At 46.3% G+C, this 20,000-nt stretch overlaps 1 protein-coding gene across 2 annotated transcripts in view; it reads left to right on the top strand.

Annotated features, from left to right (window-relative positions):
* ENTR1 (endosome associated trafficking regulator 1) overlaps nucleotides 1–20,000 on the top strand; it is a 198,973-nt gene that overhangs the window by 26,457 nt on the left and 152,516 nt on the right. For both annotated transcript variants that reach the window (XM_078641910.1, XM_078641911.1), the window contains exon 2: nucleotides 59–174. In XM_078641910.1, the coding sequence (XP_078498036.1) occupies nucleotides 59–174 (116 nt within the window). The remainder of the gene's footprint in view (nucleotides 1–58; nucleotides 175–20,000) is intronic.

The following is a 20,000-nucleotide window of genomic DNA, read 5'->3' as shown; positions in this document are numbered from 1 at the left end:
GGAATGGAAGACGAGAATGGAGGCGAATATCAACATGTGGTTCTGTTTTTTGTTCTAGATCAAACGGTCCAAGACCAAGATGAAGCAAATCCATTTTCCTTTAAGCACTTTGTGAAAAGCAATAAACTTGTGAAATCAATGGAAGAAAACCAGAAAAAACGAGCTTTTAAGAAGGTAAGAAATGTGTTTTTATTTATAGGTTTCAAATTCTTTTCAGAAAAATAGATGTGAGCCTTTTCGCTCCGGAAATTTAGGAAAAGACTCAAGACCTGGCTGTTTGAATGAACTGATCACCACTTAGCAGCTAGTAACGCGAGACCCTCACGGGTGATTTGCAGAGCTGTATACATCCTGATTGATTGATTGATTGATTTTTGTGTTGTGTGTTTTAAAAAAAAAATATTTTATAAATGTGATTACAATCACTGCAAATTATTGGGAACCTTGACCCATCCTGTTGCAGGATTCATGCCATATCCATTGCAGCTTGATGGCAGCACTGTAGAACAGAACACAAATTAGCAAGGCCAATAGGTCTGGTTTTAATGTAATCACTCCTCACAAAAAAAAGACGTGGCTCTTTTTCTGTATTCACGTGGGTATACTTCTCGTCCTGCACAGATGTGGTGTTCACTCTGTAATCACAGGACATACCCCTACCTTGTACTGCTCGTCCTCAAAATCCCACAGGCATCCTGCAATCACACGAGTACACCTCGCACCCTGCACTCATGCAAACACACCCCTCCTGCTGTATGTACACAGGTGCTCAACTCATCCAGCCCTCATATAAGCGCAATACTTACTCTTTACTCACACATGCATGATGCTTTCTCTGCACTCAAACAAGCACAATTCTCGCACCCTACACTCAATCGAGCACATTGCTCAATCTGCACTCACATGGTCACACCCCTCAACTAGCACGCATATAGATTCAACTCTGCACTCACAGGGGCATACCTCTCTCATCCTCCATTCACAAGGGCACACCATTCTCTGGGCACACCTCTGCGCTCCTAAAGCGCATTGCTACCCTTAAACTGACAGACACACCACTCAGCCTGTAATCATACAGGCTTCCACTTTCCCTGCACTCAGATGCTGCTTCTACTGTACTCACAAATGCCAACCGCTCACATGGGCACAGCACTCACCATTCACTCTTATGAGTACAACACTGACCCTGTCCATATGCATGTGCACTGCAAAGCACACCACCCACTCAGCAGTCACATTGGAACAGTGTTTCTCATGCAGTCACACGGGCACACCCCTAGGGCAGCACTTAAGCAGATGGGTTCTTGCACTTCCACATCAACGTGGCTCGCTCTGCACTCTAATGGGCGTAAGTATCATCCAGCACTTGCATGTGCATGCTCCTCATCCTGCACTCACATAGGTACACTTTTTACCATGCCATTATACGGGCACACTACAACCTCATATGGGCATCACATACCCCTCAATCTCGCACGCATACCGCATACTGCTCACTAGCACAGGTACACCGCTTACACTGCACTCACAAAGACACACAGATTGCTATGCTCTGATACAGGCATAATGCTAATACTGCTTTCACATTCACATGGGCACAACTCTCATCCTTCTCTTAAACAAACCTACTCCTCATTCTACACTTTCAAAGGTACACGGGCACACTGCTCATCTTGCAGTCACACGTGCAGACTGCTTACCATGCACTCAGACAGGCACAACTCATCCTGCATTCATATAGTCCCACAACTCCACTGAGACGGGTACACCGTTCACCTTGTGGTTAGCCTCAATTTAGCCTGCAATCACATAGGCACAACTCTCACCCGAACTCAATCTGACCCACCACTGCGCTCATACAATCACATTGCTCACTGGATTTCTACAAAGACGTCTCGGATCAGAAAAGTCAGAACCGGGGTCGCTCTTTCACACACTTAGCAGCGTTTCACTGGAATTTGCTACCCTTGGACCATCACTGCACAAACCATTATCTCAGTTTCAGAAAAAACGAAAAACTTGCCTTTTTCTTGAATATTTGTTTGTCTCTTTTCACTTTTTTGGTAACATAGTAATTGAATTTGTAGCTTCGGATAGTGGCATGATATCCCTTAGGGGAGGACTGTTGGCGCTTTATAAATGCCTCTATAAAAAATGTCACTCTGCACTTCCACCAAGGTACACTGCTCGCCTTGCATTTACACAATCCTTCTGTCCCTGTGCTTAAGCTGGTGCTTTCCTCCTCTTCCACTCATACAGGCACACTACCCCCCTGCAGTCACATGAGCACACTGCTCCATCCATCACACTCCAACACACTGACTCTGCATTCCCACATTGCTCACTCTGCACTCACACATCACTCGCCCTACAGTCACATAGTCAGAGCTCTCACTGTACACTCATACAGGCACACCACTTACCCCACACTCACAATCACACTGCTCACCTTACTCTCATACTCTATACTGCTATGGACCCACTCCTGCATCCACACACTGCTCACCCTGCACTCTTAAAGATGCATCCTTTCACTTACACAGGTACTCCACTCACACCATGCATCCATTCACCGCACAACTTTCAGACACACACACACGTCTCACCTTGCACTCAAGTTGGCACAGCTTTCACCCTGCACTCGTACACATCACCTGTACACTCACACACACACACTGCCTACCCTGCATTCCTACATGCACAACTTGAGCATTGTGCTCAAATAGACACAGTCCTCCCCAGCACTTACACGCACATCCTTCACCCTGCACTTACCCATGCACACTGCTTCCCCAGCACTCCCACATGTACTCTCTCCAACCTCTGCACTCCCATGCCACTCACCCTGGCGTACTTTCACTCTCGACTAGCACACCACTCACCCTGCACAAACATGGATTCAACTCTCATTTACACTCCGCCAGGCATACCACTCACCCTGCACTCATGCTGACCCACCCCTCCATTCACACTGACTCAAGCCTGCACTCACAAATACCCACTCCTGCATTCCTATACCGCTCAACCTGCACTCCCAATTCTTACCCTCCCCTCGTAGAGACCCACCCCAGACTCATTCACGCACACTGCTCACAATCCTCTAGATGTTCCACCCATCATCCTGCACCCACACAGTACTCACACGGAACTATACTCTCATTTCTACATCACTCACCATGCACTCACACACACACACACCCCCTCACACACTTCTCATCTTGTGCTCATACAGACCTATCCTTCACTTAAACAGTGCTCACCCTGCACTCCTACAATGTTCCACCCTGCATTCACACACCGCTCAGAACTCTTATCTTGCATGCATACAGATCCACCTCTGCTGTAGATATGCACACTGCTCACCCTGCACTCACAGGGGCACGGCTTTCATTCTGCTCATATAGAGACACACTCCTGTTATGTTATGTTATGTTAGGGTGATTTATTATGCGCACAGATACTCCAGCCAAGGAGCGTCCCGGCGCAAAGACAAGGCAGAACATAACACAACAGAAAATAAAATCAAGACAACTAAAACAGGAAAGTTTTTATCGCCCTCCGGAAGGTCAAAAGGTCCTCCATCAGACGGATTTCAACAGGGAGGGAGTTCCATGCTGATGCAGCCATGACCCTAAACGAACGACCTCCCATACGACTGAGCCTGAATCTGGGGACCACTGCAAGAGCCAAACCCTGGGAGCGGAGACTGCGGGTGGGGACATAAAAGGAAAGGCAGCTCGACAGAATTTCCGGGCCGATACCTCTCAGGATCTTAAAAGCACACTGCTTACCCCATCATTCACCTAGGTATGTCCTACACCTTGTACTCACAGGCACACTGCTTACCCTGTTTCCCACTGGCACACCAATCAACCTGTTTCCCACTGGCACACCACTCAACCTGCACTCCCACAGGCACCCCACTCACATGCACAAACACACCACTCAGTCTAGCCTTACAGACTGCTCACGCTGTACTCACATGGCCACTACTCTTGACTTCATACAGATCCACCATGCACTGAGCCAGGCACAGCATTCACACATGTACAACATAGTCCCTGCACTTATACCTACCAAACCCTGCACTTAAAAAGGCACATGGCCCACCCTGCACTGACTCACTGCTCACCCTGCAGTCATTCACTGCTTATCCTGCACTTGATGATGCTTACTCACATACAGTTCACTGTGCACTCACACAGCACTGATCTGCACTTACATACCACCCACTCTGTGCTCTCACACCACTTACCATAGAATGGAGAAAGGGACTGCCGGTGTGTCCCTGCACATCTCATGCACCGGCATGCAGACCCTATTATCCAAATTAAGTAGTGGTCGATTGCATGCAAACTGTGAGTGACATCCGGTAAGGAGATGAAAAATGTTGCTTTGAGGACTTGAAGTCTATACAGCTCCTGGCAGGAACACAGCCACCACTGCAGTATGTGCTACTCTGACTGTTGTTGTTGTTGTCAGCACACATGAATGCCCATAGATCATTCCTGCTGCACTGCATTCCTCTTCTCACTGCATCCCTCTTCTCTCTGCATCCAATGATGACCAGACTGACTTAGCAGGCATGACAGCATAATATTACGAGGGAAACGTTTCCACGCCAAACACCTTTCCTGATGATGCACTCCTTCACATAATTCAAGATAGCTGACCTACTGCATACAGACAAGCTCTGTCCATGCCTACTATCTCATTTTCTGAGCCAGCTATTCCACAGAAATTAAAGTGGTCGGTAGGTGCTGCACAGCTGCCCAAGGGTGGCCTGTTTCTCACCACCCCAGTCTTCTGTTCCAGAGACCCTGTGACTGTGATCTGAAAATCACAGATGCTCTATACACAAAACCATCCCAGCTTCAATATGCTTCTGCACCATTCTGCCTTCCTTCAGCCTTCCCTCTTCACATCCAAAATGTAAGTGGCAAGAACAACAGGGGCTATCCAGGCCAACACCGGCTGTCCAAATCCAGGTGCAGATCACTGTCTGGGCTTCAAATGACTCTCTTTGGGTCATTCACCACCCAAGACCAGCCTGAGCATGGCACAGGCAGGGTTTACATACTACAGAGTCACCTGTGTACTACACAGCCAATGAGCAATTTAGAGTTCTGGGTAGTTCACCAGAATTGTCAAAGGCACTGCTAATGCACCTCTGCCTATCTTAGGTCACCTTACATGTCACTACAAGTCTCAGAATATGTCCAGCTATGGGATCCGCTGACTGGCATTCTGGAAATGCTGAAATTACAGACAAACCTCCGTTATCTGTAAGGTTAAATGTACAGACAGTCGATGGAAGTAGCAGACAGAAGGCAACTTTAACCAGCTTGCACTAATGGATAGATTACAGCTTCATCATTTACACAGGGGGAAGCCCATATCAATACATGTGGTACTAATGTAGGTTGATGAAGCATTCCCCTCCACACTTGCGGCTACGTCACTTCATTTCTATGGACCATCACTGTTAGGTGATTCGGTGAGAGGATGCCCTCCACCATCCAGTTAAAGTGCAATAGACACACTTTTGTGGAAGCTTCCACCTTCTGTCCAGTTGTAATGCTTTACACAACATAACCACCATGTTAATGGAACACTGAAATTTGCCTGCCTTAATTTAAAGTGCACAATAGAAGTGCTTAACCTGCCATTAGTGGCAGTTTATCATACCAGATGTTAGTATCTCTTGGGAAGTACTTTTGTCAAACACAAAGATCATTCTCATAGTGTTTGGACAAAAAGTGGGCCACTGTATTCCTCCACGACCTACAGAAGCTATGGGACAGGCTTATGCGAGAGGACCAACATTACCAGTTTGCTCCTTGGACCACTTACTTTTATATGTTATGTTATGTTATGGGAACTTATATCGCGCACAGCTGCTCCAGCGAAGGGGCGTCCTGGCGCTTGACAAGGTAAACAACACAACACAACAAAGAGAGCAGCAGACTAAAAAAGAGCCAACAAGCTAAGGAAATAGAAAGGTCTTAATGGGCCTACGAAATGAGAAAAGATCATGCAGCACACGGATCTTTAGAGGAAGGGAATTCCACAGGACCGCAGCCCGCACTCGAAATGAGCGGCCTCCAGCTCGACTAAGCTTAAACCGGGGAACCACTGCTAGTTCATGGCCCAAAGATCTTAAGGAGCGGGCAGGAACGTACGAAGACAGGAGGTTAGTAAGAATCTGGGGAGAGGAGCCTTTGAGGATTTTGTAAGACAGGCAAAGCACTTTAAATTGAATCCTCTGCTTAATCGGCAGCCAATGAAGGGAACACAAGGTGTTGGCGACGGAACAGAACCTGGGCAGACCCACCACTGCTCTGGCTGCAGCGTTCTGAACATGCTGCAGACGGATGATTTCAGCCTGGTTAACCCCTACCAGGAGGGAGCTGGCGTAGTCGGGCCGAGACACCACCGTCGCCTGCACCACTAGCTGCCTGGTTGAGGCGTCAAATTTCAAGACTGGTCTTAAACCCCGCAGAATGCCAAAACAGCATGCAGCAGTTCTCTTGGGCCATATTCACATGGGCCTCCGCTACTTTCGCAGGCCACAGGAGAAGCAATATCGGACGGTAGTTCTCAGGTTTGAGAGGATCTAGAGAAGGCTTCTTCAGGATGGGCGTAACCACCGCCTGCTTCCACTTGGCGGGGACCGTGCCTGAAGCAAGCGAAAGATTGTATTATATACAAATATACCAGAGTAAAGCAGTAGTGGTCACCCTGCATTTTATGTTTCAATTTGCTGTTTTAAATTCAAACAGCATCCACAAATTAGTGTCATATATTCATTCTGACTGTCCCATCCATTTCATGAAAACCTCAAACCTGGCCACCTTTATAGATGATTGGCATGCACATATGAATACATATAAAGTGTCTTGGTGCTCCCTACAGAGAGACTAATGAAAGGCAGCGCAAATGGGTAATTAAGCCAACATATAAACTGTTCACCAAATAAATACACTCTCCCATCTGGATCATTCAAACCTCCCCGCCTTGTGTGGTGCCCTTCCAGCGGTCTCGTATATTACTCCCCACAGCAGTGCTCAATCATATGGAGAATCAAAGATTCTAAGGAGACTAGCACTGTCCACCTGAGAGAATGAATGTATGTTTCTTTCCAGGCCTCTCTACCAGCAACTTAACTGAAATTCAGCTGATGCAGAAAACCCTCTAGCATTTCTCCGCTTACTTCTGCAAGGGCTTTCTTTCTTGTCAGTCTCTATGCTTGGATCTAAGAATAGCAGCGCCTTTATGACTCACCATTTCACTTTTTTTCGTTGTATTACTATCCTCGTAGTGAGTCTCTCAAAACAATTGATATAACCACTGCTAATGCAATGACACCAGGGCCTTGTTTAAGTGATATCTCATTGAGGGTGGGTTCTGAATGACTTAACTATGAGGTTGCATTTTCAGCATGCTGTGACCCAATCATTCACTAAAGATTTTCCAGAGATTGTTCTGTTCCCAAACAGCAGGGATCTTCAGGACCTTGATGCAGGTGCTTCTCCTTATATTGTCTGAACCTTGTTTCCGCTTTTTAGTGTCACCAAGGCTCATTCTGCCTTAGCCTGGAATGATTTTGCTCATTGCAGATGCACATCCAGGGTTCTCATCTTGTCCTCCAGGGACTGCCTTCTACTTTCTGGTCCTTTTTAATTCTCTGTTCCACAGCCAGTACCCTTGACTATCCTGCCAGTTTCTTTTTCTGCCTTCTTAAGTCACTTAAGCTGCCTACTCCTTCATGTCACTGTGGAGGGTGTTTATGCATGCAAGCAGTGTTGTCTTCTTCATCTATAACAAGGTTTCATCCTCTGTAGGCAAGGGGGCAGCACTAGCTTCACCACCCTTGGCAGTTACCCTTCAGGGTTCAAAAAAACCTCTTGGACTTTCAGCTTGGCAATCATAGTTCTCAAAAAGTGCTCACTAATAGGGTGGCAGATCAAAATGGTTCCAATTCCTTTGGTGTTGTTCTGAATGGGTGACTTGCGGGTCTCACAGTTGGTAGGTCACCGCTATGCTCTTACCCCCGTTTGAGGGGAGGCAATCCAGAGTGTTTTGTCATGCCAGCGCCCAGACACGATGGAATTCAGCCCACAACTTCCTGATAGGCACGGTCACCCCTCTCTTGCTAGCTCTCTGGCACCTCTGCGGCACAATGTCCAGCTGCAATTGCCTGTCTGTACTGCGGTTTCTGCTCTACTCGACGGTCACACTTCGGGTCATTCTGTGAGGGTTTCCCAAGCCACCACCTCTTCTTGTTTGATGGTCAGCTAGTTTGAAGGAGCCACCTGATGCTCAAAGTTGAACATGTCTTCATGACTCAGCTGGCCTTACTGAGGCTGTACCGCCCACCCCAACAGGGTCTCCGATGCCATAGAGGATTACAAGAACCAGTCCAGTATTGGCACCAGTTTATACCTTCATAGTTCTTACATGGGGTGCTTCACTGGACTAGTTTAGCTATCTTAACCATAATAAGGTCCCAAACCAAGACATTGTGAGCCCCAGCCAGGTAACAGATTGGGAAAGAGAACTCAGTTTTTAGTGGAGTAGAAATTCACTGTATGTTAGTGAATACATTCGACACTTGAGCAGAAGTATCTTTGAAAGGGGCACTGAAGAAACATATACTTTCACTGTAAACTTTAAGGTTTCTGGTCATGGTTCAGACAAATCACCATCATGCAAAGTGGCTTCTTAAAATGGGGCAGGCCAGTCCTAGTCTTTTGTGCCCCTGTATAACCATGGGGGAGTTCAATGTGGGGGTAATTTGCTGTCCTCGTAATGATCACATGTGGATAGTCTCAGTGCTTAGGGATTCTCTGGTTGCCACTGAATTTATCTCTTATTAATCTCTCAGCCACTTAGTAGGAAATTGTAAATAAGGAGCCTGTAATCTGTGTATCAACATGTTATGCACAGTGTACGGTTCGTTCTATAGACCGTACACAATTCTTTTCTATAGTGACTCCCAGTTAAGTTGTAGTGTTCTCTTTTTGACATATTAGGCTGAAGCTCTCATGCCAGACAGTGTATCCACTGAGATTGCTAATGAAACCTAGCATTTAAGCATCAGACATGCTAATGCTGCAGCTATTTCTTATTTATACCAGTGAAAATAATGTAGAGCACACAAGGACATACAGACACATACTACAAAACGTTGCCTTATGGCAATATAAATTAAGATACTCCAGACAATACTAAATATTACCATGCACAAATAAAGTGCATGTGTAGGTTATGTAAATTATGACAACTAAACTGCCTTGATAAAGCTCATGGGCTCCAAAAGCCTGAGTGTAGCACGTCAGCTGTACAAGAATACGCTTATTTGTGATCACGTTCTTGAGTAAAATGATTGCTGAAATCCATTCTATATGAAGTGTGGATTCTTTGCATTAAACCTGCATAAACCAATGTTCATAAAGTGTTTCGGTTTTGAAAACTTTATAAACGTTTTTGGTTCTTCATCTACCTCCTGCTCTAATTTCTCCAGCTTGCCCCCTGGTGCTCCACTCCGGGCAAGAGTACATATAGAAAACAAGACCGCTGCAACCTGGGCAATTTTCCTACCCATAAACCCTCTTTTCCTGTTTCAGCCATTTTTTAAATAAAATGTTTAACAGTTGTTCTTACAATTGTTAATGCATTTCATATTTTCTTTAATATTTCTTTATATTCCAGGCTAAATCTAGAATGTTTCCTAGGGATTTCATCAGATTTTCTTGAAAATGTTTTTAAAAAAATTAGATTGTTGCAAACACAAAGATTCACTAGCCTGTGGTCATCAGGCAGATGTTCTTCATTTTGAGATGTTGAGGAACCTTTACTAACCCTGAACCCCATTCTCTAAAAAAGGGTTCCTCTGGGTATTTATTATTTTGTTTATATGGTAGATGAGCGGATGTGTGTAGCACTTCCTCCTCCCAGGCACTTGAAGGAAAGCTAGGGTTGATGATGGATATGAATATTCACATTTCTCCAACAAATTGGTGGCATTGTAGACCTATGAAATCAGTTGCGTTTTCACTGCCACCCTCGCCCATGCTTAAGCACTATGAGATGTAGTGGGATTCCAGCGGGGCAACAGGACAAGCAATCACATTATCTAAGAATTGATTAAACACTTCATAATGCTGAAAACTGACCGTAAACATTTGAAAATGAATCCTTCACTAGAACATCATCCTAATAAACGAAATGGGCAGAATCTGAAAGAAAAGATTGTACTTGCATTGGCTCACATGAATGAGAAGTCAATGGCATTCTTTTCAAATAGATTTTCAAGTTAAACCCTTGCTCTGGCTCCGATTCACATAGCTGTTTGCACATCAAAGTGGTGCTCAGGTATCTGCATTTACTAGCACAAGTTTAACTTTATTAGTCTCAAAATAGGAATTTATAATTGTAAATGTATTTACCTAGACAGAAAATTACGTCAGTATTTGACTGATTTTGGGCTTTCAAAAGTAAGTGACCTCTACAAACTTACACGTTTATATGATGAAAGCTTCTCCTGCACTTAGTGTTGTACTGTGCTGAAATATACTGGTACTAACGTTGACACATATGGGAGCTATCTGCCGCCACTAAGGCCCTCATCACAATATTCACATGAATTCGACAGTGAGATGCCTGTGGCAGAATGAATGATTACTCTGGAAACATTTTCTGCTCTCCCATGATGCTGCTGCAGATGGGTGGGGACATGGGTCAGTATTTGCCCACAGCCCCCATAAGACCCCCTTAGACTTCAAGCCTCGTTTCCCCAGGCACAGAGTTTGTAGAAGATGATATTTCAAGGTGCTTAGAGGCCAGAAAACTTGCGTTGCCCAAAACAGCATGCATCCCCATGAATACTACTCTGGGCAACTCGTAATGGGAGTCCCTACATTTATTTCTCTTCAGTTCATCTGTCAAAACCTCTTTTGACACTATTCCACCAGTAAGAGAATCTCATTCTTGATAGGGGGAAACATACCGGCACAGACTGGGGAGAGAGCTGTGCTCAGCGGGTCCACGGCCTCCATCTCCCTGGCTCCTCTGCTCCCTGCCCAGCAACCACCAGCGCCCGGAGGCACTTAAATCCAATGGCGGGTTGCCGCACCGCGGGTAAACCTACCGGCACAGACGGGGGAGAGATCGGTGCTCAGCGGGTCCACAGACTCCATCTCCCAGGCCCCTCTGCTCCCTGCCCAGCAAGCCACCAGCGCCCGGAGGTGCGTAAAACAAACGGCGGGTTCCCACACCACAGGGAAACATACCGGCACAAACTAGGGAGAGAGCTGTGCGCAGCGGGTCTCCCAGGCTCCTATGCTCCCGGCCCAGCAACCACCAGCGCCCGGAGGCGCTTAAATTCAACGGCGGGTTCCCACACCGCGGGACGCGCGTGGGTGGGCCCATCTGCGCCCGTCCGCGGCACTATAAGGCAGCAGTCCCCTTGGTTGTTACATCGGGCATAACTACACCTGGCTCCTGGACCTGGAACAGGATCGGTTAATACCAGGAGGGCAAGGCGGTGAGATCAAACTTCCCTATCCCTCCTTCCGTCCATTAAATTACCTGGATATCTGACTATTATCTTATCCAGTTTTGGATGCATCTTTCATAGATTCACATGCCTGAATCATTCCCCGTCACCGAGGCGGGAGTTCCACGGTAAAAATATATATATACAAAAGCAGTGCCTTAGTAAGAAATGTAGTAGGCTACAAAGAATAATAGAGGCCCAGAAGGCCCAAAACTTAGTAGCCTATCTACCTCATTATATGAAAAGAACTAAAAAAATAGTTCCAACCAATCCGCTGCCAGCCCCCTCTAGAACCTTCCCAGCGGAGGCAGTTCTCCTCAGATTTTCTTAGCACAAGTGGGAAGTAGGGATCCCAAATAGAGCTGTCTCGCCGGGGAGGAGGGTGGGTGCATGTAAATCTATGAAAGATACCAATACTGGATAACTGTAGTTATAGGTAAGTAACTTGTTTCTTATCCAGTATTGTGGTATCTTTCATAGATTCACATGCCTGAATCGGAATAGCAAGCAGTAAGCCCAACAGTGTTGGTTGCGGACGGTAGGAGACAGGGTGTACATACTCCCAAACACATCCGGGAAGGTTCAGAGTATTAATAAGGTATACATAACTCTTTAAAATGAATACTGTATGTAAATTAACCATACTTTTCAATAATAGACATCAATTAACATATGAAACATAATACACCCCTCTCTCCCTCTCTCCCTCTCACCCCTTGCGCACTCTACCCACCAAAGATATGTCTTTTAATACAATGCATTTTATACGGTGTAATGAAACTTCTGATGAGCTACATTGTATTACATTAATTGCTCAATTTCTTCTGGTGAATAAAAGTCAAAGTATTATTTCTATGTTCATGGTTGAAGTCATGTGACTCACTAAAGGAGGTGTAACTCACAGGAGAAGCAAAGTATATAAAGAAAGAGCTGACACGGTGTGTGATCAAGAGCACTTTGATGCTTTAAACGCGTCGCCCGTGAAAGGTACAAAAATAAATTATTGCCTTGCCTGAAGCCGTGGGGTCCGTCTCTTCTTTTCGCCGCAGCAGTGGAGGTTTTGAAGATTTGTGCGATATATATATCTGGTTGAAATGAGAACACACTTCCTTGCGCACTCATTATTTAACCTATCCCTGCTCTGGTAGGCGTGGCCACGCTGTAGCCTTCTGGGATACGTAGTGCCAGGACGTCTTCCCCAGTGGGCGCGTTGTCATCTCCATCAAATTACAAAAGTTAAAACCCATGTGGGCTGGCATGCAGTCATGGCGAGCCCCTGTTGTGCTTTTTAGAAGCAGTCACAAGCTATAAACAGGCTGCTCCCTGTAAAGCGCCGGCTTGTACTTCCTTCCATTGTTCGAACACCGATGGCGTCCGTTTATATATCCACCGAACAGGAACCAAATGAATCAATGGTATTGGGGGAAAAGCGTACGCATAAATCCCTGACCATGGCATTGGGCCTATTTTTTATTTTTATTTTTTTATTTAATAGAGTTTTATATAGCGCTGACTAGACCCGGAGGTATCAGAGCGCTTTACATTAGAATCCACAATGTAACAGAAAAGGTTCAACAACTACACAATAAATCCCCCAAAAATAGGCAATACAATTAGGAGAGGAGAGAAAGGTAAGAGAAAAGTAGTGGAGAGGGCTGGGGAGGTGAGAGAGGGAGGATAAGTGAAGAGACCATAAGGAGAGACTAAAAGAAGTCTGTCTAAAGACCGACTGGGAAGGTGAAGACCAAGGAGGGAATCCACGGCCCATCTGGGGGAGAGGAGTTGGCCTAACGGCTAGGGCGCTCGACCTCGGACCTGGGGATCTGGGTTTGAGTCTCGGTAACGACGCCAAAACCTCCTGTGATTCTGGGCAAATCACTTAATCTCCCCGTGCCTAAAATGTATGTGTGTCCTCATGTAACGTAACTGGAGATATGTAAAGCGCTCTGATACCTGATTCGGTTCGGGTCTAGTTCGCGCTATATAAAACTCTGCAAAAAAAAAATCTCACCTATAGCTAAACCAGGTAGCTCCATCAGACAAAAAAAGTTCAGTCTCAGGTGTCGAGGGAAGAGGTTTGCAGAAAAACAGGATGGGTGGGAGAAACGGCAGAAAGACGAAGGAAAGTCTGCCCAAAGACCGGCTGGGTAGGTGACGGTCGAGGGGGAAGTCCCAAAAACCCATCTCCTCTATAGCTATCAGGTAGCTCCACCGGGCTATGGTCAAATAGCTAGGTCTCAATGGGAAACATTTAAATAACATGGCGGGCAAAATAAATGGAGCGTAGAGGGGAGGGAACAGGGAAGGTGAGAAAGAGAGGATAGGGGTAGAGACAACAAGGAGAGACGAAATGAAATCTGTCTAAAGGCCGACTAGGTAGGTGACGACCAAGGAGGGAATCCATGGCTCATCTCCTCTATAGCTAAACCAGGTAGCTCCATCGGGCATCAGACAGAATAGTTCAGTCTCAATACATTGAGAGGAGAGAATTAGAGATATAAATAGAGGGAATCCTCTATTGCTATCCGGTAGCTCCCCCGGGCTTTTGCCAAAAAGCTAGGTCTCGATGGGAAACATTTAAAGAACATGGAGGGCAGAATAATGGAGCGTAGAGGGGAGGGTGAGAACGAGAGGAAAGGGGAAGAGACAACAAGGAGAGACAAAAAGAAGTCTGTCTAAAGGCGACTGGGGAGGTGACGACCAAGGAGGGAGTCCATGGCCCATCTCCCCTATAGCTGAACTAAGTAGCTCCATCGGGCATCAGACAAAATAGTTCAGTCTCAAAACATTGAGAGAGGAGAGAAGGAGAGACATAACTAGAAGGAGGATACGTGAAGAGATGACAGGAGAGATGAAAAGAAGTCTTGCTTAAGACCGACTGGGTAGGTGACGTCCAAGGAGGGAATGCCTGACCTTTCTCCCCTATAGCTAAATCGGGTAGCTCCATCAGGTATCAGACAAAATGGCTGAAACCAACCTTAGTAGGGCCACCCTGTCCCTCACACAGAAAGACGCCCAGGTTACTGCTGCACCAAACCTTGAGAGACCGCCACCCACAACCCCTAGCAGAGTCGCTTTAGAGAGACAGCAACCCACTATCCCAAGCAGACCTAATCCAACGTCTTCAAACCTACAGCCTAACAAGGATTGGCAGTCGATTAAACAGTGGGCGGGTATAGGACCCAACAAGCGCACAGAAGCCTTCAATAAAAATTCTCCCCTCCTTACCACCCGCCTCAACTCCCTACGTCATCGTTCTTGCAGGTGCCCCTGAGCTTGGAGGGGGCCTACATGAATCGCATCATGAATTAAAATATAAAAAAAAAGAATCTGTTCTGGTTAGTTAACCATAGACAATTTAGGTATGAAGAAGCAGGAGAGATTTTAACAACCAGTACAGTTGACTGGCTTGGCTGGAGACTGAAGGATATTTATGGTGATTGTATAGTAATAAACTCTAGAAACCCGTGTGTTGTTCGAGATATTTTAAATAGAGACAAAGGGAGCCAGATGGGTACGATTAGAGTCCTCCTGTTGGGTTATTTGTATCCCCCAGAGAGAGCTTATCAAGCACGAAAGAAAATTGGTTGGGGGTGGAGACCAGAAAATCAAAGTTACCATATAGCTCCCCATGATAATTACCGACCCAGTCAGCCAATATACAATATTCTAACATCAAATAGATTTCATGGCCTAGAAGGAGTAGATTGACTCGAGCCCAAGGGCACAGGACGCAGGGATCTTCTGGATGAGACTCAGGCAGGAAGTGTTGAACCCGAGGAGGATATAGGGAAACGTGCCACAGCAGGGAAGGGAAAAACCAGTGGGAGCATGAGCCGGGGAAAAAAGAGGGACGCAATACGGCCATAATCAGCAACCAGTTCGCTCCAGTAAACAGTGGAACTGTTAGGAAAGCTGCTCTTGGGCTTTGCGGGACCTGCCTTCACCCAACACTGAAGCAGTCGCTAGAACCAATACCCCGGATCCATCAAAGCTGCAAGTCCTATCCTGGAACGTAGCTGGTCTAAACTCTAAGATCGAAAACCCAGATTGGGGGCATTTTATTGACCAATTTGAAATCTGTATGTTCCATGAGACGTGGGCAAGAGAGGAAGTTTCAAAACCGGGTTTTGCTACTTTTGGCACTCCTGCAATATCATGTGGCCAAGTGAGACCTTCAGGTGGATTATGCACATGGATGGGTGTCCACCTCGGCTGTACAACCAAAAAGATAGAAACATCTTCAATTGACATCCTTTGTGTCCTCCTTCACTTCGTGCCCAAGATCACAATTGCACTAATAAATGTGTACTCAAGACCAGTTAGTTGTGGCCAGGAGTCAAATACTCTCACTAAGGGCATGTAACGGAAGAACAAAGTCGGATACCCCGGGGAATTTTACTTTTAATAGAAACGGGTGAGGCTCTTTATTAGATTACATCTTAGTTGATTTAAAATCCTGGCATAGAGTACACGACTTCACAGTCCAGACGCTGCATGATAGTGATCATAATGCCCTTGTATTGGAGCTAAACGGGTTAAAACCTCTGAGTGCCCCAGGGTCACAGGACCCTACTGACGTTAGGTTGTCTCTCACCAATTGTAGGAAGAGAGTCCGGGGGACTGACATATACCAGACACAAGAAAGGCTAGGGTCCCTCTATGAAGCCAATATCCCTGCCCTTTTGAATGCAACAAAATCTGTCTCTACTAATGGCATTACAATTGATCCACAGATGGTAGCGCTGAATCCTATTAGGCTAACGTCAACCCTGGCCGATTTTTTTTTTTTTCTTTCCCATGAAAACTATTAGGCCAAATAGGAAGCCTCCACATACTTGGTATAATGCCCAATGCCGAATGGCCAAAACAGCCTTGATTTTAGCTATCAAGGCTAACAACCGCCCTTTAATTAAATCGAACAGAGCAGCCTATCATTCAACCATCGGGGATGTGAAAAAACACTCTGAGAAGTTCCCTGAGTTCCCATGACATGAGGACCTTTTGGAAGGTGGTTAACACAGGCACTTCTGAGGCAAAATCACCGATCGAGCCAAACTTGGAGACAGAAGTGTGGAGGGTCCATTTTGAGTCCCTCTACACGAGGACTGAGACAGAAGGTGGCGCAGTACTGGTTGATTGCCTGACTGCACCCATGATCATCCCCAGGACCAGTGACGTTATCCCGACTATACCACTTAAAGAGATAACGAGTGCCTGAGATAAAATAGCACCAGGAAAGGCGCCAGGACTGGATAAGATTCCTGGGGATCTATTCCGCAGCGAACCTTCAATTTGGGCACCTTACCTTTTGGGTTTTATTTAATGCTATCTTGCGAGGTATGAAAATTCCGGCTAGTTGGGCCAGAGCCGAAATCATCCCAATCTATAACAAGCATTTGCAATGCAATCGGTCTCGCATTATTCAAGTTTGAGCTATTGGTGTTGCATTATTTCGCAATGCCAATAGCTCAAACTCTAATAATGCGAGACCTATTGCATTGCAAATGCTTGTTTCATCTTGAGCACACCTTCTTTAATTTCATGGAAGTACAGAGTTTTCCAAACTATTTTACAGCCCAGGGCTACACGCCAATTGTATACCACCCCACCATGCCATCCAAGCCCAATTTATTAATAGCGACTGCTAAATCCAGTCTATGGCAGTGTTAGCAGCAGGAGGGGATTGAACACAACATCTGGGGATTGCTGAAAACCACCTATTGCAGTGTGAGGGCTCTTCCTCCCACTGGAGTGTATCCCCCATCTAAAACTGTTCCTAGACACAATGCTCACTATCTTCACAAAAACTGCATACAATCTTCAGGTGGTGTTAGGTGCTTGTATGCTTGACCTAAGGGCTCCTGGTGTGCCCCTCTTTTTGACATAAGTAACCTGGATGGGTGTCATGTATCATAGCGGTTAAAAGCCATTCCAATTTACATATTGTATTTGCATTTATTTAGCGCTTATTTCCCTTGTGAAGCGTAGATGCGCTTTAGATAGATTGACATCGCTGTGCATTTTTGTGAGTTTGACAATTGGATTATTTCTAGGTATAGAAGCTCAATGCCATCCCATGCCACCGTGTCCCCGCCGCGGGTGTACAGACTTCACCCCGTCACACCTGCCAGCACGCGTTTCCAAGAACCCCGACCCCTTCCCATCTGCAGTACAAGATCACACGTGGAGCTCCGGACTCACCTATGCCCCCTGTCTCCTGCAAAGTTTTCGCTCGTGGAACATTCAGAGCAGGTGTGGGTTAGTCTCCCACGCACTCTTGCCCCCACTACCCCAAGTAGTTACCCTGACGTAACCCTAGAGCCCATCTTGGCACCGCTGGAAACTTGCGGGCTCCTCCCCAGGTGCTCTTTGGCACTCACAGTAAATAGCTGGCTTCTTCACTCACTGTCCGGCTCCCCGAGGACTTCCTAAACCTTTTGACAGTCCCACAGGTTACAGGGCCATTAAGAGGCACCCAGTGCCCCCCGCAGTCTTCACAGGAACCCACATGCCTTCTACTGGCTCCGTACTCGCAGTTTCTGCAAAGTTCGAGCTTAAAGCGGAATCCAGCAGAAACGAGGAGCTGCCCCCGTGCCGGCCACATCGACAGTGCAAAGGAAATGCGGATGGCATGTGAGCCGTGCCTGCTGCGAGAGTGCACCGTCTTCCGGCATGTATTGAACAGGCGAGGAGGAAGCATGTCTGCAGATCATGGGGCTGGCTGACTGAGGTGAAAAAAATTGTTGTTAGGCAATCATTCCCACTATTTTATGTTCGGTGAATAGCGAGCACTACAAAAACAGGTATCTAGCTTAACTTACTTATAGTCATGCCGGTTTTTAGCCATATGTGTGTCTCAAACATAACGTTTATGGGGGTAAAAGGCAAAGGTAATAAAAAGCATATCCTAGCTTCAACTCGCACTTTCTTGTCGTGGACTAGACTGCCTCATTGAAACAGAGTTCTCGAAGGTGGCAGGCGTTGGGTGTGAAGCAATTGCATTTTGGAATGTGCGAGCTAGCTGGAAGCGTACAATTAAAACGTTCAATTGGGTGATGTGACTAGGCTAGGAATACGTAAGATGGCAGACAGGCAAGGGGCGAACATACGAGAAATGTGTGGCAGACACACTCCTGTCAAACTACAATAACCTGCCAGCTGTTACATGCAGAGTAAGAGGCTATCGCCTTAAAAGTCCAACAACATTTAAAGACACAATATGGGAGCTCCGTGTTAGGGCTGGGTCGTTCCCTGGGAGGTAATAAGATTATATGCACCAACAGAAATTGTAAACAATCGGACTCGAAAAAGGAAAGTAACTTATATTTCGAGTAGGCAGCATATGGCGTGACTACATAAACTGTCAGCAATAGCGGACGAGACACATGGTACAGGCTCACCTCGAAGCTGTGTTTCACGAATGACTTTGTAAAAGAAGCAGTGAAACTGCACCTGGCCAGTGGCCATTGCACCTGTGAACCGAGAGAAGAGAGGTATTACTTGGCCCAGGGCCGGTCCTAGGACTTTTGGGGCCCTGGGCGAAAGGGAAGATGTGAGGCCCCTCTAATTGGGGACATCCAGTGCCAGCGTTAGTGCTGGTGGCCGTCGGTGCGACAATGTTAGTTGGTCGCCTCGCCAATGAGCTCCTTCGCTATGAATTCCCTCACTACCACCCTGTAACAGTGCTCCTCAAGTTATGCTATGTAGATTTATTCTATGCAGATTTATAAAGTAGTTAGCCGCCTGAGGGCTTCCCAGTGCTGCGTGAGTCGATCGCCGTGTATACTAGCGCGATTCTGAGGCGGTACATGTCTAGAGCAAGTGGGGCAAAGCCATGTTTTAAGCATTTTCTTAATCTGGTCCATTTAGTTTCTGAGATCAGTGGGCATAGCATTCCAAAGCTTAGGGGTCAAATGCGAGAAGGATACACACACCCCAATCTGATCTTTGGACCTGTAGCAATCAAGCATTGTAGGATGTTAAGTCCTGCTAGGATTGTAAGGTACCAGGAGGGTCCATTGTAGTTGATTCCCCTATGCACCAAGGAAAGTGTCTTAAATTCTACCCTTTCCTTCACTTGAAGCCAGTGCAATTTTTGCTGAGGTATGTTTGGGAAGCTTGAGGATAGTCCTTGCTGCCACACTTTGGGCTAACTGGAGTCTCTTGGTGATATATTTGGGTGAACCCATATACAGGGAATTTCCATAGTCCAAGCAGGAAAAGAATCAGCACTTGGGCCACTATTCTCCTAGATTGTGTAGGTAGGAGGTCTAGTATTTTCCGTAGGGTTCTGATAAAGCCAAAGCAAGATGCTGTAAACGTTTTTACTTAGGCCTCCATAGATAGGGAGCTATCCAACCACATACCTAAGATCGTAATGGGGAGGGGGAGAGATTGGTAGTGCCCCCAGACACTCTGGCCATCCGAGGGTTGTTTG

The sequence above is a fragment of the Lissotriton helveticus genome, chromosome 5_1, assembly GCF_964261635.1.
Source record: "Lissotriton helveticus chromosome 5_1, aLisHel1.1, whole genome shotgun sequence".
NCBI classification, from domain to species: Eukaryota; Metazoa; Chordata; class Amphibia; order Caudata; family Salamandridae; genus Lissotriton; species Lissotriton helveticus.
The sequence above is the reverse complement of the archived record's forward strand: the minus strand, read 5'-3'. Positions and strand labels throughout refer to the sequence as shown.